This window comes from Hemitrygon akajei, chromosome 2 (genome assembly GCF_048418815.1).
Source record: "Hemitrygon akajei chromosome 2, sHemAka1.3, whole genome shotgun sequence".
In the NCBI taxonomy this organism is placed as follows: Eukaryota; Metazoa; Chordata; class Chondrichthyes; order Myliobatiformes; family Dasyatidae; genus Hemitrygon; species Hemitrygon akajei.
The window spans coordinates 8,352,359-8,375,942 of record NC_133125.1 but is presented as its reverse complement, the minus strand read 5'-3'; the positions used below and the strand labels follow the sequence as shown (position 1 = coordinate 8,375,942).

Below are 23,584 nucleotides of genomic sequence, written 5' to 3'. Positions count from 1 at the left end.
TCTAATAGAAGCTGTGACAGAAGCCCAGGATAAATGCTAGTGAAAGGAACCCTTGAGCCATCATTTATCCGGTTTATATCAGATGACCCTCAAAGGTTGTTCTGCAATAATTCTAAAGGATATGTTACTCCCTCTTGGAGTTGCATACCAGAGGATGTAATATTTTATTTCAAATGTGCTTTCCAAGGCTCAGCAAAAAAAAAATGTTTTCTTCTCATCAGGTTCTTTCACTTAATTATATTTTAAATTGTTCTGGTAGTTTAACCTTGCCCAATGTTCCTTTCTTTTATAAATAAGGAAGTGAAACACTTGTGTGCATGCCATGAAGAGCGTTTGGTGGCTCTGGGCCTGGTATTCACTAAAATTCAGAAGAATAAGGGGTGACCTCATTGAAATCTATCAAATAGCAAAAGGCCTGAATAGGATAGTTGTGAAGAGGATGTTTCCTATGGTAGAGAGTCTAAAACCAGAGGAGCAAGTCTCAGAATATAGTAATGTCCATTTATAATGGAGGTGAGGAGGTATTTCTTTAGCAGGATAGTGGTGAATCTGTGGAGGCCCAGTCATTGGGTATATTTAAAGCAGAGGCTGATAAATTCTTGATTGGTCAGGGTATGAAGGGATACAGCAAAAAGACAAGAGGTTGGGCTGAGAGGAAAAATTGATCAGCCACGATGAAATGGTGGAGCAGACTCGACGGGCCAAATGGCCTATTTCTGCTCGTGCATCTTATGGTCTTATGGCTTTTTCTAATGGACTTTAACACTAACCCATCAGTCACAATAAAATAGCTTTAAGATTTTCCAACCATTTACTTAATTTACCCAGAATAATGAGGTGATCTTCCTGAACCCATAAACAATACATCATTATTTCTTTTTTTGCACTATTTATTTTGTAATTTATAGTAATTTTACGTCTTTGCACTGTACTGCTGTCACAAAACAACATATTTCTCCTCACGTAAGAAGACGAAAATAAACCTGTTTCTGATTTTCTTCACCATATTCAATGTTGATAACTGTAATCCAATTCAGTAACACACACACACAAAATGCTGGAGGTACTCAGCAGGCCAGGCAACAACTATGGAGAAGAGTTCAGTTAGCGTTTCAGGCCAAGACCCTTCATCAGGTCATAAGTTTCGACCCAGCTAGATGTACTGAACTGTTATTCTGCCCAGTTCCATCACCCTGCATCTGGACCATAGTCCTCCATGCCCCTCCCAGCCATGTATTTATCCAAACTTCCCTAAGTGTTAAAATCAAACCCACATCCACCACTTCCACTGGCAGCTTGTTCCACACTCTCACCACCCTCTGAGTGAAGATGTTTCTCCTAAATATTTCACCTTTCACCCTTAACCTATGACCTCAAGTTCTACTCTCACTGAACCACAGAGGCAAAGGCCTGCTTGCATTTACCTTGTCTCTACGCCTTGTAATTTTGGATATCTCTATCAAATCTCCCCTCATTCTCCAATGCTTCAGAGAATAATGTCAGGCAGCATCTATGGAAAAGGTAAAGGACTAAAGAAGGAGGAATCTGACAGGAGACGATAGTGAACCATGAAAGAAACGGGGGGACGAGGGGAACCAGAGAGAGGCGATAGGCAGATGAGGAGATAGGTTTCAAAGGGGAACCAGAATGAGGAATGGAAAAAGAGAGAAGGGAAGGGAGGGGGGAGGACAAAACACCAGAAGCTAGAAAAGTCAATGCTCAAGCCATCAGGTTGAAGGCCTCCATTTACTGGAGGTAGGATCTGCAGAAGTACAGGGCTAGCATCTGCTTGTTTCTTCATTTTAAAACCCAAAATACGGCTGTCAAAAGATCAGCTGTTCTACCATTCGCTGACATCACCATCCAGCAGCAGAGCAGAAGTGGAAAACATTAGGAACCACTAGAATGTCCACCTCACTGATTTCTCATAATTTCCCCACTATTCTTAGATAGAGTGAGAACTATTCTATTTCTGTCCCAGTGTCTCCACGTCTATTTCTAAAATATGTTTTCTCAATCTAAACATTAATAATAGCTCATTATTACATCATTAGGGTATTTCATAACCTCGGACATTAAATTAATTACTTTTGATGGGCAAAATGTGAATAAAGATATCTGCATAAAGCGATATTTCACAGATAGTGAAGTTCTTTAGTTGGTGTTACTCACTAAGAGGAATTTTGTCCAGCATACCATGAGAACTTGCTGCTCTTTTTTAAGTAACATCCGCCTGAACCACAGGAATCCATACAAAATTTTGCATTCAGAAGCAAGGACATCTGACTACACGCAATGACCCAGTAATGCATAAAACTGTTAGCCTCCATGAAGTTCTGCTCAGGGGAAAAAAGTATCATGTTTTCTTCAATGGCAAGAGGCAAGACTAATTAAATTAAAATTATACAGAAGTGAATGATTTCAATTAAAAGATAGAGTATAGAACATAGAAAACATACAGCACAGTACATGCCCTTCGACCCACAATGTCGTGCCCACCTTTTCATCTACTCTAAGGTCAATCTAACCATTCCCTCCTACACAGCCCTCCATTGTTATATCATCGATGTGCCTGTCTGAAAATTTCATAAAAGCCCTTAATACATCTGCCTCCACTAGCCCTGGCAGGGTGCTCCATGCACCCACCACTTGGCGTATGAAATACCTACTTCTGTCTTCCCCCCATACATTCCTCCAATCATCTTGAAATTATGCACAATCATATTAGTTATTTTCTCCTCAGGAAAAAGTCTCTGGCTATGCACTCGATCTTTGCCTCTTATCATCTTGTACATCTCTATGTGCTGTGTGTGATATGTGTTGTGTGGATGCACCATGGTGCAGAGGAACGTTGTTTCATTTTTTTTGCAATAATCTACTGTCAGTTGACAATAAACTTGAACTAAAGCTGCAAGCTTGGAGACAGTAATTAGGAAGCACTTGTAGAGAGAAAAGATAAAAACCTAGATATAATCCGTATCTATGTCTAGGTAGCTCTGGGATCTCCTTTAGACCCACACGGTCCAGCCACCAGTGATATAAATACTTACACCTACTGTTCCAACACAACACAAATTCCACATATGGAGCAGCGCAGTAACTTAACAAATAAATAGGTGTCCTTCCCCTCCACTTTAACTTGGATTAAATTGTTTCTGTAATCTCTAAGATGACTGCACAATTTCAAGAACTTCCCTCTACGCACATGAAAAGACTTTAATGGAAATGGATGAAATAACCACATCAAAAATTTATACCTATGTATGTGAAAGTTACAGTATAATATTACATAAACCTTTCTTGCTGCACCCACACAATATACTTTCATCTCATTTTCAGAAAATGACTGAATATTTCTGCAAGATGAACTTCTGCATTAATTATTTATATGGTTTCTTGACACAGAATGCCAATTAATATCACATTAAGGACAATTTTGTGTTATGGACTATGAGACCATACGGACAGATTACAGAGAAAAGAAAATATTCATTCTGGTTTAGTAGAGTGTTCCAAGCTTAAACAAACTCATTTTACAGATGATCCTTATAACTGGTAGACAGAAAGGACTTTCATCCCAACAGATTGGATTGGACTTAAATACAGGTTACACTGCCCATTCCCTGAATCAGTCTGGTTCATGAATTTATTAGTTGTTCAGGAAAAGATTGTTTGAATTAGAGCAACTGCATTTTAACCAACTGTTAAGGATCATCTCAATATAATATAAATGAGAGACAGATCCAGCAACAACATCAATACAGTGCTAAGAGCTTCCAAATATGTTTCATGATTTCTGATAAAATAAAAAAAATCCCAATTTTCGCTTTCCCATAAAGAATTTGTTGATGATAAAAACATATTTTATAAACTCATTTTTATAACTGAATTTGATAACTGAATTAACTGTCCATATTCATGCAAAGATTCTAAGCTGTTATGTAGTGAACATAACTGTAACAGGGAGTGAGGGAATTGTCCAAGTAATGATTCTATATTTTTAAAATAAATTTGAGTTCCTAGTTGGCACATTCAGTCGGTTGGAAATGAAGTAATGATTTATAAACTAATATTAAAGACCTAATTTTGGTTTTCAACTCTGAAGTATTAGGAGAAAGTGGAAAAATAGTTGGATAATAGCAGCATTATTGCTTGCTGACTTGGCTTCAAGCAATAACCAGCCTTCAGGGAAAAACACTGAATGTATCCATCATAAATCCTAGGTCAGTTGGTTCATAAAACATAATTTTTTCTACAGAGCCATACAATCCCAATACAAAGTTTTATTTTATTAATCCGATGGAGTGCATCGTTGAGCACATAGAATTAAATTGCTGCATAATTGATTTAGTTCAATGCAGAATTATGAGGCATACAGACACAAGCATCTTCTTGATACATGTTTATATATATATTAAAATATATTTCGATTACAGGGAGAAGGCAGGAGAATGGGGTTGAGAGGGATAACAAATCAGCCGTGATGGAATGGCAGAATAGACTAGATGGGCCTAATGGTCTAATTCTGCTCATAGGTCACATGGCCATATTTCAGTATCAAAGCGATTGAGCCAATCAACGATTAAGTGGAGAAAAGAGTATAAAATGTGAAAGTGGGCTTCAAGAGCAGCTTGATTGTCTTCCCTGTCTGATCTATGGTGACACCCAAATAGCAATTACAGCATGGTAACTTTAATTTAATCTAACCATTTTCAATGGAATACAAGCAAGGTCACTTGAATATTAAACAGTTTACTTTATTCAGAGAACTTTCTTGTTTATCCCCAGCATAAATCATCACTACTTTTTGTTCTATTTTAAAGAGGTGTGTTTTGTCTCAGAAACTGATTTTAAAATACACTGCTTCTACACAAAAAATAGCTAAGATGTATATTATAGAACACGCATTTCATAAACTGAGAAGAACCCATCTTTTCCAAAAGCAACGATTCAAGTTAACAGCTTCAGAGCCACATTCCTGTCACATCCTCTTGGGAAATAAATTTATTTTTAAGTTTCAATTAACATATTATTACAATTAAGAGGCTGTTTGCATCAGTCATTAATTATTGTTAATTATAAATGAAAACTTAATAATTTTTCTGCATAAAATTAACAATTTGTTTTTCTCCACCATGGAATAGGAACATAGTAGACCCAGAGTAATAATCATTGTGAAAGGAACTCTGTTTGTAAATGGTGCTCACCTGTCTGTTTCGCTCATCCATGATCCGTGTAATCTGAATCTTTTTTCTCCCCATCCTTAATGTCTTGCTTCTCTCCTCGTCCTTAAACCGTGTACCTCTGACTTCAACTCTCTCCCGTTTCCTCAATACTAGTCCTTCTTCACACTCTTCACTTCATTCAGTTCACAGATTCTCGCATCAGTCCCTGCTAATAGCAAGAAAAAACAAATTTAATTTGTGGTACTTGAAGACTTACTTTTAACACTGACATTTCTTGGGGACAGCATTAATGAGGTTTGGGGTCCATCACGGAATGCACTGTGAATCATACTATAGTATTGACTGGACAGTCTACTTAGCCTACGATGTTGCCCAATCTGTTGTAGTTTGCTTGTTCTCCTCCCCACGACCTGCTTAGATTTCCTCTGGGTACTCTGGCTTCCTCCCAAATTCCAAAGATCTACAGGTTAAGGTTAGTAAATTGTGCGCATACTATGTCGATGCTAGGAGCAGCGTGACTCTGTCATCGCCCACCACCCCCCCCCCACCCCGCACCTCAGCACATCCTTGGACTGTGTTGATCATTGACGCAAATAATGTGGTTCATTGTAAGTTTCAATATTTTGATTCTATGTGACAAATAAAGCTAACCTGTAATGAAAATCTTTAAAGTTTTGATCTGCATAAACAATCTAAGACAATAGGTTTTACATTAACCCAAAGGCACAGAACATCCCAAAAAACATTGAAAATGAGTACAAGTTCAGCAGCAGGAGGCTATTACTAGAGTTAGCAGTATCCTGTGAAAAGGAACATTATGGAACCCAATCTAGGGAGGTAGAACATATAAACTTCAAGTTCAAGTCCAGTTTATTGTCATTCAGTTGTACACACATATACTACCAAAGGAAACAACATTCCTCCGGACCAAGGTGCACAACACAGTCCATATAACTCACGCAGATAACACATAAATTTATATTACTACTAGTAAATTAACAAATAACAAGGCACATTTACAAAACAAGTTAAAAAGTAAAAAGTATAACTCTACTGGTGCTTGATGTGTGATGAGACCTGGGTGATGGCCAGGAGTTCAGGCTTCTTCCCATCCTAACAGTCCTTGCCCTAACGTTATGATACTCCTGCCTGATAATAGGGGGGGGTTAAAAAGATTGCTGGATGGATGGTAGTGATCATTGACAATACTAAGGGCCTTGCTTTCACAGCACTCCAGGTAAATATCTCGGACGGGTAGAAGAGAGACCCAATGATCCTCTCAGTAGTCGTCGTCCTCACAATCCTTTGTAGGGACTTGCAGTCAGATGCCTTGCAATTCCCACAGTAGGTGATGGTGGACGCTCCCCTGACCCTATTTGTCCAGCTACACATGACAAATACAAGAGATTCTACAGACGCTGGAAATCCAGAGCAACACGCACAAAATGCTGGAGGAACTCAGCAGGTTAGGGATCATCTATGGAAAGGAATAACAGTTAATATTTCGGGCTGAGACCCTTCACCAGGACTGGTACCACATATAGCTGTCTTGTTTTAAAGAAGCAAATTTATAACCATGCACTATAATGGTCAGAGTGTGTCTTCAGTCTCCTGTACCTTCTTGTTGATGGTAGCACTGAGAAGAAGGCATGTACTGGCTGATAGGGTTTCTTTATGCTGGACGCCACCTTTTTGAGGCATCAGCCTCTGAAGATCTCCTCAGTGGTGGTGAGGTTAGTGACCATGATGGAGCGGCTCAGCTCACAACTTTCTGCAGCTTTTTCTGATCGTGTGCAGAGGCCCCTCCATGCCAGACGGTGATGCAAACTGTTAGACTGCTCTCCACAGTATATCTCAGCAAAGTCTTATTAATGATTGATCCTTCATGCCCCCTATTCATTAGATATCCTCTCAGTGACCTCGCAAATTATAATGGAATAAGTATTCAAGAACATGGACAGATATGATCCTGGCACATCTTCTTATCCTGGCATCTAACCCCATCCTTTCCTGTGCTGATGAAGGTTCTCAGACTGAAATGTTCACACTTTATTCATTTCCATAGATGCTGCCTGACTTGCTGAGTTCCTCTAGCATTCTGTGTGTGTTACTTTGGATTTCCAGCATCTGTAGCATCTCTTATGTTAATATTTGCTATTATTGCACCCAATGGAATTTGAGATCCATTGAGATTGAGGTTAAAATATGAACATCACAAATAGAATAGGGAACTGAATATACTGCTCTATAGCATGCTATACTTTTGTCCATAGATAGAATATTGGTAGCCTGATTTTACTTTGTGGACCTCATATCATATTCCCTCATTAATAATGAAGAAAGAATTTATGAGTACCAAGAAATACGACTGAAAAAAATAGCCAAGAAACCCAAAATGTATTTTTTAACAGAAATGGGTTCAGTGAGACAAACTTCTTGACACTGCCAGACTTTGGTCATTGGACACATTACTAAGGTTGCACATTCCAATGATGTCATCTAAGCTTCAGTTTTCTGAATGAATTTGGCTTGTATTCCTTCGGAGTCTTGCAATAAACGCCCAGTTAACACTGCAATATAAGCAGAAAATGCAGAAAATTTTGGCTCTTCTCCCATCCTTTCCAGTCCTGATGAAGGGTCTCGGCCCGAAAAATTGACTGTTTATTCCCGTCAATAGATTGTGCCTGGGACCTGCGGACTTCCTCTGCCATTTTGTGTGAGTGGTAACTGGTACACATATAACTCTTTGATGCCAGGGGATTGGAAGAAATGAAGCATGCTACAATTACATACGTCTTTGTTGAAAACAAAGATGCAGCATTGGGAAGATTTGAATTAGGATATACTTAACAGAGTTAAAACAAAAATGAAACATTATTCACTCTCCCAGACTAAGAGTAAAACCAAGTAGTGGCAAAAGTGTTTATTCTGCAGAGTTAAGAAGTGAGAGAAGTGATTCTGAAGGTTTTGGAGATTCTGCAAGAAAAGGATTCTCTTAGTATCAAAGTTCAAAGTAAATTTATTATCAAAGTATGTATGTCACCATATACCCTGAGATTTTTTTCTTGCAGGCATACACAGTAGAATAAACAAGTGCAATAGAATCAATGAAAAACTATACACAAAAACTGAAAACCAATGTGCAAAAGACAAACTGTAAATAGAAAAACAATCCAAAGAATAACAGTAAATAACATGAGTTGCAGTGAGTCATATTGTACACACACTACTGTGCAAAAGTCTGAAGCACACATATACATAGTTCGGGTGCACCATCATAATTTATTGCACTGTAATGCTGCCGCAAAAAAAATTCTGATAGATGAGTGATGATAGATCTGATTCTTATTTGGGTCTCTATTGTGGACTGAGTGTGGGAAGGGGGCAGGGAGAGGAGAGTCACGGTTGGGAAAAGGGGAAGGGAGAGGCATGAGAAACAATCTGTAATAATCAATAGATCAATCGTTTGTAATAAAAAGAACTTGCCTGGTGTCTCAGGGCTGGGTTTATCTACACCCGCGCCACCAGCCTGCCCCGACAATCCATCTCTGCCACCTGTCCCACACCCTTCCCACGGTGCTCCACCTTTGTCATCCCCAACATCCTTTGTTCCTGCCAGATTTACAAACTCACTCTCCACTCCACATTGACACATACAATTCTGTGCAAAATTCTTTGGCACCTTAGCTAGATATGTGTGCATTAGACTTTTGCACAGTCCTGTACTTTGATAATAAATTTACTTTGAACCTTTTCACTGAGATAATACATATCACTGTGACTTCAAGACAGCTTCTCATCACTGAACTAACAGATACAATAAACACAGGTAAAAGGTGCTTGTCAATTACTACTCTATGGTCAGAAATCAAATGCTATGAAAATGTTCCTTTTTGTAACAATTCTGCATTGAAACTTCAGCAGCAGCCAACAGATGGCATTGACAGGACACATTCAATAGTATCTTAGGACTATGAAACAATCATTGCACATAAACAGTCAATATTATTTAGTCATACCTCAAGTGTGCTCTATTAAGACAAAAGTATGGATGAGGCAAGGTTGCAAGCTCTATAACACCGAGTCAGCAATGCCACATTTAGAGTTTAAATAATTTATTCCATTACTGTACTTCAAATGAATCTCAGGGTTGTATATGGTGACATTTATATACTTTGATAATATAATTTACTTTAAATTTAAACTTTGAAATAACTACCAGCCAGAAAAGTTCTTATTTGTGGAGTAGCATATTTTAGGATGGTAAGTAATCAAACATCAAATTCCTGATCTTGTGTACGTCTTGAAGCAAAGTGAGTCACGGTATTGACCTGATGGGAGCTCCTACTTAAGCCAGTGACATGGCACAGTGCACTCTCTGTATCAGAAAGGAGAAGTGCAAGGACTGATCATAGACAAAAAAAAGATGTCACCAGAATCAAAGTATTGAATCCCTGACCAGAGTTCAAGGAGCCATTGACCCAAGTGACTTGTGAATTATTTACATATCCAACTTCCTTTAACATTACAGTATATAAATCAAGCAAGGTTTCTACACTGAGCAAGACCACATTTATTCATAGAAGTACAGCACAGAAACAGGCACTTCAGCCCATCTAGTCCACACCAGAACCATTTAAACTGCCGTCTCCTGTCGACCTGCAACAGGACCATCATCCTCCATACCCCCACTATTCATGTACCTATCTAAAACATTGAAATCAAGCTCATATGCACCACTTACGCTGGCAGCTCATTCCCCATTCTCACAACCCTGAGTGAAAAGTATCCCCACATACTCCCCTTAAATTTTTCACCTTTCACCCTTAACCCATTACCTCTGGTTGCAGACCCACCCAATCTCCGTGGAAAAAGCCTGCTTGCATTTACCCTATCCTTATATATTTTGCTTTACCTTTATGCCATTATATATTTATGTTAAGTGGATGCATAAACAAGCAGAAGTGTAACATTTTGGAAATTTTTAGAATTTTATTTTACCTTTACAGCTATTTTTTCACTGGAGAAAAAGCAGTTAACTTTCTGTGATTATAAAAACACTCTCAGCAGAGACTCAGTTTAACTTCTAAAAGTATGGAAGTAAAATTTGGTAGAGCAGTTAAAGCAGGAACTTAGTTTGCATGGGTTTAATATTGTTGTCTGATTTGTCAGATACCGGAGAAAGATGTGCCTGCGAGAGTTAGGAAGAAGGTCCTACGGACAGCTGGTGCGGGTTTTTCTTTGCTCACAAACTGAACCCCTCACCCACTCTCTCCATCTCTCTCAACCCCATAGCATTGCAAAGGGCTGTCAGAACAGCAGGAAGTGCGCAGAAAGTGGTCGAGGAAGGATATGATGTCAGAAACCACTAACAATAAAAGGTGTAAAGGTGCTTCCTTCCTTAAACTGTTCCAGAAGTGCAAAATGGGAACCAAAACTCTCCACTTCCTTCTCATTGCACAAACTGTCTGATTCTGTTTGAATACACTGCTCCAACCTGCCTTCTGATCATCCACATGGACAGTAAATGATTAACGCTACGAATCACACACAGAGCAAAAACAAAACCAACTACTTTCTAATGCCAAGATTAGCAATGGAATAATATCCCAATAAATCCTGTTCCACTATTTCCCTTTTCCCTCATTACAATTTAAATTTAATAAGACAACAATGGAATAAAAAAAGCCAATCATTTGATCACTTACACGAGACAGCACCTTCTGTCCAATATTAAAATAATATTTCTGATTAACATAATACTGAATCACACATACACAGCTGCAAACATTGGTATCAGCCTGAAATGTTGACTATTATCTCCTCTCCATAATTGCTGCCTAGTTAAAAATTTTACTCAGAGACTGACAAACAACCAATGTGCAAAAGAAGACAAACTGTGTGAAAGATGGATGGATGGATAGATTGATAGTCCATCTACCTATAAGATACGGCACCATGGTGGTGTAGCAGTTAGTGCCATGCTATTACAACTTGGGGTGTCAGAGTTGGAAGTTCACTTCCATCATCCTCTGTAAGCAAGTTTGCACATCCTTTCCTGTGTGCACATTGGTTTTCTCCGAGCGTTCCCGTTTCCTCCCAAAGTCCAAAGATGTACCAGTTAGCAGATTAATTGGTCATTGTTAACTGGCCAGTGATTAGGCGAGGGTTAAACTGGTGGGTTGCTGGGTGGCGTGATTCAAAGGACTGCAAAAGCCTGTTGCTGGCAGGCTGACTGGACAGACAGATGAAAAAATGGATGGATGGATACATAGATAGATAATTCTGAGAACGCAAGTTGTTGAAAGTGAGTCCATAAATTGTGGAATCATTTCAGAACTGAGGTGAGTGAAGTTATCCCTGCTGATTCAGGAGCTGGAACAAAAGTATGACTAATCTTCCACTTGACCTCAGTAATTTTTCACCCCTTACAGGATTTGTTCAAGAACGTACATCTCGCTTTCCTGACTTAGTGAAAACTTGTACTGAGAACACTAAGCAAATTAGACAGAAACATCTGGAGTGTGTGTTGCAGTACAAAGCAAAAGAACCGACTTACAAAATCTGGTTGCCCTTATTCAAACTTAGTTCGTTGTCATGCCAACTCAAGCTGCTGCCATTATAGCAGTTGGTAACACTGTTGAAATGTTGATTCCAGAGGTGCCTGCCTGAGGCAAAGGCTTCACGGAGTTAAAAACTGATGTACTTTCTCACATTGAAAGCAAATTCACAACATATGTCAGTGATAATAAACCTGATTCCGGTTCTAAAGGCATTTACACTTCCAACTTCACCACTATGCCAGTAGATTTGCTTCTGCCTATACGCCAATCATAGAACATAGAAATCTACAGCACATTACAGGCCCTTTGGCCAACAATGTTGTGCCGACCATGTAAGCTACTCTAGAAACTGCCTAGAATTACCCTACTGCATAGACCTCTATTTCTCTAACATCCATGTACCCTTCTAAGAGTATTAAAGACCCTATTGTTTCCACCTCCAGCACCGTCACTGGCAGTGCATTCCACGCATCCACCACTCTCGGTGTGAAAAACCTGCCTCTAACATCCTCCCTGTACCTACTTCCAAGCACCTTAAAACTCGTGTTAGCCATATCGGCCCTGGGAAAAAGCCTCTGGCTATCCACACAATAAATCATCCCAAACCCTTGTAGTTCTGCCACAGAGAGATGATAGCACGGCGCTACAGCGTTGCAGTGCCTACGACCAAGTTCAAACTCAAGCTCAGCTGCTGTCCGTCTGGAGACTGCACACTCTGTGGCTGTGTGGCTTTTCTCTCCCACTCCACAGAAGGGCCACCTGATGGGTTAATATTATAAATCACTCCTGATGCACAGGGGAATGATAGGACCCGTGGGAAGTTGATGAGAATGTTGAGAGACTTAAAAAGTGCAATTCCATATTGAAGATTCAGACTGTTTAATGCTATTTCCAGTACGTAAGCGGAATGGAGAACAAATTAATTGTTACAGTGGATCCGATGCAGCCCAAAAAAAACACAATATGATAGGGAACAGGATAATAAAAAACACAGTAAATATAAACTACGTAAGATAGCTTATAGACGTAGATTAATTATTTGCCCATAAATTGACTCTAGGCACAGGAGTGTCTGTACATAAGGTGACTGACAGGAAATAATAAAGTATTGGTAGGGTTAGTGGTTGGATGTGTTGATCAGCCATATTGCTTGGCAAAAGTAACTGTTTTTGAGTCTGGTGGTCCTGGTGTGGATGCTACATAGACTCCTCCCTAATGGGAGTGGGACAAGCAGTCTATGAGCAAGGTAGGTGGGATCCTTCATCATATTACTGTTTATCCTCCAGCACCTTTCTGTATATATCTGCTTGATGCTGGTTAGGCTGATGCCATCAATGTGCTGGGCAGTTTTGACAACCCGTTGTAGAGCAATTATGTAGCATTAGTGTAAAAGAAGGGTTCCCAAAACTTTTCTATGCCACAGACCCTGACCATTAACTGAGGGGTTCGTGGACCCCAGGTTGGGAACCGCTGGTGTAAAAGGATGGCTGATCATTAGAGCAGATTTGGTGAGCCAAAGGACCCATTTCTCTGCTGTATCTGACTCTAAAAGGAAACCTTGCACTAGCCAACAAGAATCTCTCCCAAGAGTTGCCCACCACCTGAGTGACACTGGAGGGGTGGGAAGAGTAGTGAAATCACTAGGATCTAAATCAGATTTATCATCACTGACATATGGCATGAAATTTGCTGTTTTGCAGCAGCAGTACAATGCAATCACAAAAACAACAATTTTTTTGCAACGTATGTCAGTGATAATCAAGCAAAAGGTCTGGGCACTCTGCACCTGCAAAGCAATGTGCATGTCATTCGTGATGTGCTTCAGCATGGGGAAGTCTGTACTCATCGTGAAACCACATGCATATTCCACCTGCTTCTGCTGAGCAGGAAGGAGTGAGAGCAGAGAAAATAAAGTAACAGAAACTTCAAACAATCTGAATTAAGGAGATCTGTTCAAAGTAGATTGCATTTGATTTGAACTAAATTACTTCTTTTTATTCAATATAGTTTGACCACTTTGATTTTAAGAATTTCACAAAAAGAATGAAAAATGGTTATTCGAGAAATTGAGGCCAAGTGAAGCTTGGATAGAAAATCCAAAAACAATGAGCTGTAGAAGTGGTTGATCATAGACTAGAAGAAAGTAAACAGTACAGATTCCCAAAGATTGCTGCTAGGACAAATTTTGATGTATATGTATAAATATACACTATTTAGATATTGGATCTGCCGAGCATTCTGGGCATACAGTACTGAGCAAAAGTCTTAGGCACATGTACGAGTATAGCCAGGGAGCCTAGGACTTTTACACAGCACTGTAGTCATTTTATGTATTGCACTACACTGCTGCTGCAAAAAAAAATCATGACATATGTGAATGATGATAAACATGATTCTGATATGGGTCTCTATTGTGGACTGAGAGTGAGAAGGGAACAGGGAGAAGGGAATCATGGTTGGGAAAGGGGGAAGGGAGGGCACACCAAAGAGACATACTGTAATGATCAATAAACCAATTGTTTGTAATCAAATGAACTTGCCTGGTGTCTCAGGGCTGGGTGTGTCTTCACCCACACCACCACCCCCCACCCCTGGTACTCCTTCTCTGCCTCCTGTCCCACACCCCTCCCATAGTGCTCCACCCTTGTCATTCCCATCATCCTTTGCTTCTGCCAGATTTACAAGCTCGTTCTCCACTCCACATTGACAAATAGAGTACTGTGCAGAATTCTTAGGCACCCTAACTATATATATATATGTGACTAATACTTTTGCACAGGACTGTATTTGTCAACGTGGAGTGGAGAGTGAATTTATAAATATACACTATTTGGATGCTGGATCTGCCAAGCAATGTGGACATGCTATGTTTCTGCTGAGCAGAGTGGGCATGCTATGTTGGTCCCAAAATATTTTGGTGTAAGTCTCAGTGTTTGCTCAATCTTGGTGGCCAGTGGTGATATTCACTTCTTGTTTAATACTTTACTGGTGGTCTAGGTGGTTTTTGTAGAAATTTCTTTCTTAGTAACTGACTTTATCATACCAACAGCCTGTCTCATATCATGGGCAGCAAAGCAATCAAGAGGTGGATATTCAGAAAAGCTCTCGACACATATGGGTTTAGTTGTGTGAACAATAGCTGTTTCTCCACACTTTACAAATTTGGAGCAATCTTCCAATTTCTTAGCAGATTGATGATCAATCTTCTCCTTTGGATCCTTAGGTTTTGTTGGCTGTTAATGCAACAATGCATTTCACCATATGTTTCAATATACACATAATAAATAAGCTTTTATCTTGAATACAGACAAAAATTTCAAAATTTGCCAATGACGTCCTGAGAGATACAACAGACTGTGATGTTGATGCATATTGTTTGTAAAGGACATGGATAGAAAGGCAGAACAGACAGAAACCTAGCTAATAGAATTCACTAGACAGTGATGGAAGATAGTGCACTTTGGCACAAGGAATAGGGAATAGCACAATTGACTCAACGCAGTCATTGTCCTCTAAAGGCTCCAGCCCTTCAAGAGAATAGTTAGCAAATTACAGTGGATTCCGGTTAATTGGGGGATCAGTTAATCAGGGCAGTTGCTTATTTGGCACAACTCTTAAACAACAAAAACTAACTGAGAAAATAGCCCAGCTTTCCTTTGTTTATTTAGGACATTATGCTGCTTAATTGGGACTGAAGACTGTTGCTGAACAGTTTCTAACTAGCATCAGTTGTGTGTACTTGCATGGCCATTGAACACTAAACTGTGCTTAGAGTGAACAGTTATTAAATAGTGTCACATGCAAAGTGCTGGAGGAACTCAGCAGGCCAGGCAGCATCTATGGAAGAGTACAGTTTATGTTTCGGGCCAAAGGGTTTTGGCCCAAATCGTCGACTGTACTCTTTTCCATAGACACTGCCTGGCCTGCTGAGTTCCTCCAGCATTTTGTGTGTGTTGCGCGGACTTACAGCATCTGCAGATTTTCTCTTGTTTGTGTTTAAATAATGTCAGTTGCATGTGGTTGTGTTCAACAAGCAGCGATTTTCGTCACCGATAGTTGGTGAGAGATTTGCTCTAAGACAATTCAGAACTGTTTTGCTCACTGCGATTTCAAACATTTCTTGGAGATGCCAGAAATGGCCGGGAGTGAAAATGAAACAATTTCACTATTTCAACAAGCTAGGAACTATGAAGAATTTGAAAGTTATCGACAATTATCTTGAACGTTACAATGAAAATGAAGATTTGGAGGATGCAATTATCAAAAGCATTGTATGTAGACAATCTATTATCTGCACCAGCACTGACTTTGTTTATTTATATTCAATCAAAAGAACTCAGCAGCATATACCTAATGAATTTCTCCATCAATTTCTTATTGGAACTAATACATAATTTTATAGTACTGTAGTAGTAGTATTAACAATTTTCTAATTGAATTTCATTTCAATACATAATTTGGTAGTTTTTCTTCTTTATATGTTTTTAACTATTTCCAAGAAACTTCAGCTAATTTGGGCAACTGATTAATTGGTCCAAAATGTACTGGTCCCGATGTGTTCCAATTAACCATATATGGAATCCTGAGCTTTAACAGAGGTTCAGTGAAGCCGGTATTGACCCTATATAAAGCCGCAGTTCAATCATATCTTCAATACAGTTCTGATCATTACATCTTAGGAAAACTGAGAGGAGCAATGAAGAAGTACTCGAATGTTTTTTCAGATTAGGGATTTTCAGCTAAATCTTTGTAGAATCTGAGACTGATCTCAGGGAAACAGAGTTTTTCAGACAGATTTGATGGAGGAGTTAAGATTATGCCAAAGGACAACTGACACACTAGGACAAGGGGCAAATATTTAAACTTTGGAGTAAAAAATAAAGAGAGGATTTGTTTTGTACAGTGAGCAAACTGGAATTCACTGCCTTTGAAGGTGATCTCTAAAGAAAAATTAGATGGAAACTTGAGATAAATATCTTTGCAGGGTTACACGGACAGGCCTTGGGAATGTCACAGACTAGACTGGTCAACAAGGAGTCAGCATGAACTCACTGAGGAAATGGTCTCCTATGCCATAATGATGCACGTAAATGCTGTCAGGGATTTTTGAGGAGACAGCATCAAGCCTTTACGGAACAGTGGGTGACAAACAGAGGTATTGTAAACAATTGCAGGTAGAAAATTAGCTTTATTTGTCATACGTAGAAGATAACATTAAAGCATACAGTGAATTGCATCGTTGGCATCAATCACCACACAGTCCAAGGCTGTGCTGGGGGCAGCCCGCAAGCATTACCAGGCTTCCAACATTCCATGCTCACAACTCACTAACCCTGATCCGTATATCTTTTAAATGTGGGGGGGGGGGGGGAACCAAAGATAATGATAATGGGGAAAATATACAGACAGTGGTAGGAAATGAACCCCCCTCATTAGCGCTGATAAGCTTTGTGCCTACTGCTAGGCAACTGTACCACCTACAGTACCGTATACTGCAGCCTTGAGGAAGAGTAAAAGATCAAAGCCATTTTGGCATCCACTAGCAATGAGATCCTCAAAATCTGAGGCTGTAGCTACAGCAGCAGCAAGTAGCAGATTTCAGAAAGGTGTTCCTTATGGAGTTGCAACTGGATCGTTGTTTCCCGATTATCCCCAGAATTAGCATCAAGTTTAATATCACTGGCATATGTCATGAAATTTGTTGTTATGTGGCAGCAGTACATTGTAATACATAATAATAAGAACTAAATAACACAGTGGGGGGGGGTGGTGTGTGTGTGTGTGTGTGTGAGTGTGTGTGTGTGTGTGTGTGTGTGTACACACATACATACATACACACACACACACACATACAGAAAGTTAAATTAAATAAGTAACATAAAAAGAGAAAAAAAGTGGTGAGGTAGTGTTCATGGGTTCAATGTCCATTCATCTGATGGTAGAGAAGATGTTATTCCTGAAATGCTAAGTGTGTATCTTTAGGCTCCTGTATGTCCTCCTTGATGGTAGCAATGAAAAGAGGGCATGTCCTAAGTGATTGGGGTCCTTGATGATGATGATGCTGCCTTTTTAAAATGTTAAACCTTGAAAATGTCCTGGATGCTGGGGAGGCTAGTGCCCACGATGGAGCTTGCTGTGTTTACAACTTTCTGCAGCTTGTTTTGGTCCTGTGTAGTGGCCTCCCATACCAGACAGTGATGTAGCCAGTTAGAATGCTCTGCACGGCACGTATGCAGAAATTTGCGTGCGCCTTTGCAGACATATCAATCCTCCTCAAACTCCTAATGAAGTATAGCCGCTATCGTGGCTCATGTAGATAAGGCCAGATGAAATGCATTTCTTCCCTTTTTCCTTTTCAAGCACATGACTTCCATTCATTCCATGCTACATTATAAAGGAAATATCGACTAATTCAAGCACATCTGGGAACAACTAATATCTGCAAAACCACTGAGGTCAGGCCAAAATCATCTGCTGCTAGACTTAATACTCTCTTTATACTTCAGCCTTTATTAATTTTTTAAAAGTGTGAAACATCATTATAATTATCATTATAGACATTTGACAATGAATGGAAAAAGCCTTTGGAACAGAGATGAAAAGGAATTTCTTTAGCTAGAAGATAGTGAATCTGTGGAAGTCATTGCCACAGATGGCTGTGGAGACCTAGTCATTGGGTATATTTAAAGCAGAAGTTGATAGGCACTTGATTAGTAAACGGTTATAGGGAGAAGGCATGAGAATAAGGTTGAGAAGGATAATGAATCAGCTAAGATTGAATGACAGAGCAGAGTCGATGGGCCAAATTGCCTAGATCTGCTTCTACATCTTATACTCTTTTGTGTTTAATTGTAAGACTCAGAGGACACAGTGCTCAGCTCCGAACTTAACAGTGTTTGTTGACTGATATCTTGGTCTGCCTATCCTGTGTGCATATGGCACGGTTTGCACCACAAATGTATGTATGCAATTCACATGCCATTTTGGAATCAACAAGACAGCAGTAGCACCCAAAGAAACATGTGCTATGGAAACAGAATCTTGTTCCGCAAATGTCACCCACTAACTCAGATTCACAGGAGTATCTTGCATAACTGCAAGAGATTTTTTGAATATAATCGCAATACAGGCCAAAACTTAGTAAAAACAAGGCTGTTTTCAGAGGCATGCTTTAGTATGTGTCACAGAAGATGAAGAAATATAATATCTCATATCACAATTATTGAGCATTGCCAGATACCCCTTTAAGCTTGCTTATACAAAATTTCCTGCAGTTTCTCAAATATTTTAGAATAACCATGACTGTGTATTCAATAAAAATAAGGATAATTGTCAATGGTTAAAAATAATACTTTGTGTGTAGCACACCTTGATAACTTGGAATGACTGTAAAACCACAAGGGTAAATTTACAAATACATAAAATATCTACCAGATTCAAATGAATGTTGATGGGCATTGCTTCACAAAGCATAAAGTTGCTCACTGAATCTTCAACCATGAGCTTCTCACTTCATCCCCACTCACCTACCCACCTATCTTCCCCCTCACCTGCTGGTACTTCCCCTCCCACCTTCTTATTCTGGCTTCTGCTGCTTTCCTTTCCAGTCCTGATGAAGTGTCTTGGCCGGTCCAAAACTTCGACTGTTTATTCCTCTCCATAGATCCTGCCTGACCTGCTGAGTTCCTCCAGCAATTTGTGTGTGTTCCATAAAGAAAAAAACCTGACACATAATCTATACTGTAAAGTTCTATTTAATATTGGGTTTGTTACTCTGAAATTTGTCATACGGTGACACGGCTGCCATTGAACAGGTGGAGTTCTGTTGAAAACTCTGACCTGGAGTTACTCTCAGACTTTGGTTCTTTGCGGTGATGGGACCCGCTCCGAGGGGCTCACAGCCGGCACTTTTCAATATCCCAAGGACCCGACCTAGAAGACGAGCGTGCCTTCAGGGTTCTGATGTTCCGCGGCCCTGTGGACAGGCTGATTCTAAGCCGGTACCACTAACTAGAGCATTGCGGGACAATACGGAACATCGGACCAGCTTTTGGAGGCTGTGTACTCAGCGTATTGTGCTCACTCTCTGTCCCTCTCTCTCTCTCTTTCATTGGTGGGTGAGAGATTGTTGTTGATTCCCTGGGCGGAACATCCAAGAAAAAAAAGCGGCACGACACCATAAAACAGTGAGTTGTTTAGTTATCTCTCCCCTCTCGCTGTGAAAAGGGACACCTCTTTTTCCTTTTATCTTGGAGAGAGAGAGCCTGTGGGATGCTGAATTGTCAGGGAGAATGATTAGTTTTCGTTGTACTGCAGATCATGATCTTCCTTGGGGGCTTTGCTGTTGCTTGCTTAGTGGGTGAAGGGTGCTGACGATTTTTGGCAGAAGTGGGTGGGGGTGGGGAGAGTCATTGCTTTGCTGCTGCATGTGTGTGGGAGGGGGAGTGGGGGGGCTTTCGGTTTCTAACATTCTAACTGTCACTCATTCTTTAGGGCACTCTTCTTGTTGCGTGGATGTCTGCGAAGAATAAGAATTTCAGGATTTATATTGTAAACATTTCTTTGATATTAAATGGAACTATTAAACTATTGAATGGAAAAGTATTGGATACAGCCGAGTCCATCATGGGTAAATCCCTCCCCACCATTGAGCAAATCTGTATGGAGTGTCATCACAGGAAAGCAGCATCCATCTTCAAGGATCCCCACCATCAAGGTCATGCTCTCTTCTCACCGATGTCATCAGGAAGAAAGTACAGGAGCCTCAGGACTCACACCACCAGGTTCAGTAACAGTCATTACTCATCAACCATCAGGCTCTTGAACCAGAGGGGATAACTTCACTCACCTCAACAATAAACTACACCCACAACCTATGAACTCAGTTTCAATGACTCTTCATCTCATGTTATCAATTTTTATTGCTTATTTATTATATTATTATTTTCCCCTTTTTTTTCACAATTTGCTGTCTTTTGTACATTAATTGTGTGTCCGTCCTGTTGGATGCGGTCTTTCATTGATTCTATTCTATTTTTTATATTTACAGTGATTGCCTACAAGAACATGAATCTCAGGGTCATATATGGTAACACAAATGTATTTTGATAATAAATTTACTTTGAAATTTGAACAGATCCATACTTAATTTTATTTTCATTGTAGTCAGGTAACATACCTGGGCTGTAATTTGCTATAATGTTCTTGATGAAAATACAAATGGCTTTCTTATCACTTGGTGATAGGCACAAACCACGATAGCTATTACCCCACGTTGGATGCATGCCTAAAAGTCATAGTTTAATGCCAATTTACAATTCAAGTCATTCTAATATGAACAAATTTCCTTTTTAATGTAAGCCATAAGACATAGGAGAATAATTAGTCCATCGAGTCTGCTCCACTGTTCCACTATGTTTGATTTATTATCCCTCTCAACACCATTCTCACCGTAACCCCTGACACACTGACTAATCAAGAACCTAACAACTTCTGCTTTAAATGACTGGGCCTCCACAGCTGTCCGTGGCAGTGAATTTCACACCTTCACTAGCCTCTGGCTAAAGAAATCCTCCACACCTCTGTTCTGAAGGGACATCTGTCTATTCTGAGGCTACATGCTGTGGTTGCCAGAGATTTTCCCGATAACCATGTATCATGGGTGGTAGGGTGAAGATACACTTCTTCCCTCTGCTAGCCTGTAGGTCACCCTTGGACAAGGTGTAGCACCTGCTTAAACCATACCACGCCCCCCCCCCCCCCCGATTAAGGTCACGTGAAGCCAAGAGGGCAGGTATAGATGGTCGTATGAGCAGCTAATGCCTATCATAAGTCCTGGTTATTCGACCATTGACACCAAGCAGACAATCTGTGAAGAGACTGAAAGAAATTATGGCTGAGGTCACCCATCTTGTAAAGACACTGCCCAGAAGGAGGCAATGGCAAACCACTTATATAGAAAAATCTGCTAAAAACAGTCATGATCAAAGACCATAATCTCCCATGGCATGGCACATAATGCTGATGATGTATCCGAGCATCTTTATTGTTGAGTTTTTCCAAGAATGCTACTTTTTCTCCTTACCTTAAAGGGAACCAATGATATACAGTTAATTATTTTATCTATTTGACCTTTACACCAATATTTGAATATTTGTACTGCTAACAACTCAATATTGGTCTTGCACAGTTATCTATCTTTTATCAACCTTCAAACTTACTTTCATTTCAAAGTGAGTAGCAACAGAGGGTACAACATAAAGGGATATTACAATCTTATTTATAACAGGTCATACTTTACCATATCAATTGTATCTAATGTAAATATACAGTCTGATACTACCATAACTCAACCTTGGGTAAGTAGAAAATCCAAAACAACCAGAGCTGAATAATTACTTTGCAGGTATGCTCCCATGATTATTTTCACCAGCAATTCACACTGACGTATAAACTCTTCTCAGGCCTCCAGCTGGGTACAGGTGTCATTTTTAACCAACGTTTCGATGATAATCTGGCATCTTCATCAGGCACATCTAATCCTGTGATATATACACCCTCGTTGTCCATTCCTTCTGATTGGTTAGTCCTCAACCAATCAGATTTCTGCTGTCCCACCTTGTTTAACATCATATTCCAGTTCTTACTTAGAGTAAAACCTTCATCTTTGTTGAAATTGTTATGCTCTAGTCACATTTCACCAGACGGTCCTAAAAGCCATTGGCACGGCACAGTAGTTTTAAACCAATGGAGTAAATTCTGTGGTCATTACGTATGCAATGTTCTTCTACCACTTATTTCTCCAGGTAACCCAAATGCTCCTATGCTGCTTGATGCGAGTTTCCACTGTGCGTTCCATCTGGTTGATATACAAAATAACATTAACAGGGAATCCTGTAAATGCCACTGTAAACCAATACGAACAAAATTCCAGACAACGCACAGAGCTCACCAGGCAATCAACCAGCAATGAGAGCCCCTTCCTACATCACACCCGAGCTTACATAATGATGGCCAATGAGCTGATTGATAAGCATATTAAAACAAACATGCATTTGGAGGACACACTACATGAACAGTGCATTGATGATGTCTCCTCATATGGTGATGAAACATTTGCAAATGGATTGCCAAGATCAGAGAAATTCAGTCTTGAAACATTTAAGATAGGCACATGGATGAAAGGAAAATGGAGGTCTATGCAGAATGGAAGAATTAGCTTGATCTTGGAGGAGGTTAAAAGGTCATTACAATATCATTGGCCGAAGGCCTTGTACTGTGTTGTAATGTTTTAAGTTCTCATCAACCTTTTGTCTGCTTTTGACCTGCCCTTGCCCATTTCTGGTGTTCCTCTGTACAAAGCAAATAGAATACAGAACAATACAGCACAGTACTGACCCTTCGGAATGATGCTGTGGTGACCATTTCACCTACTCTACGATCTATCAAACTCTTCCCTGCTGCATAGCCTCCAAGTGTTGACACAACGTCGTGGGTCAAAAGGCCTATACTATTCTACGTTCATGATACTCATGCAGATTTCATACCAATGGTGACATTCCAAAAAAAAAGTGACTTTCTAGATATGTACTTGTCATATTGGGTGTCCTGAGTGGACACACTTTAGTTGATCAGACAGAAATTCAGGAAAACTGCCTTAATGGCATAAGATCCTGTGATTTTCATTTCAATCCCCTGCAAGTGCTTCTACATGAAATGATCCAGAAGACAGACATCTGGCATCAGCTGAGGCCTTCAGGAGAGCAAAGTCAGTGAACCCAACACGGAACAGAACTACCAGAGATCCTATCTGGACCTAGAGGTGAAGCCACACAT

The 23,584-nt window shown here is 39.8% G+C and overlaps 1 protein-coding gene across 16 annotated transcripts in view; it reads right to left on the bottom strand.

Moving 5' to 3' along the window:
• The window catches only part of mef2cb (myocyte enhancer factor 2cb), a 297,090-nt gene that overhangs the window by 182,107 nt on the left and 91,399 nt on the right, over positions 1 to 23,584 (bottom strand). For 13 of the 16 annotated variants that reach the window (XM_073066923.1, XM_073066857.1, XM_073066897.1 and 10 more), the window contains one exon: positions 5,208 to 5,394. In XM_073066923.1, the coding sequence (XP_072923024.1) occupies positions 5,208 to 5,261 (54 nt within the window). In that variant the 5' untranslated portion in view covers positions 5,262 to 5,394. The remainder of the gene's footprint in view (positions 1 to 5,207; positions 5,395 to 23,584) is intronic. The other 3 variants (XM_073066821.1, XM_073066849.1, XM_073066830.1) reach the window with 1 other exon arrangement.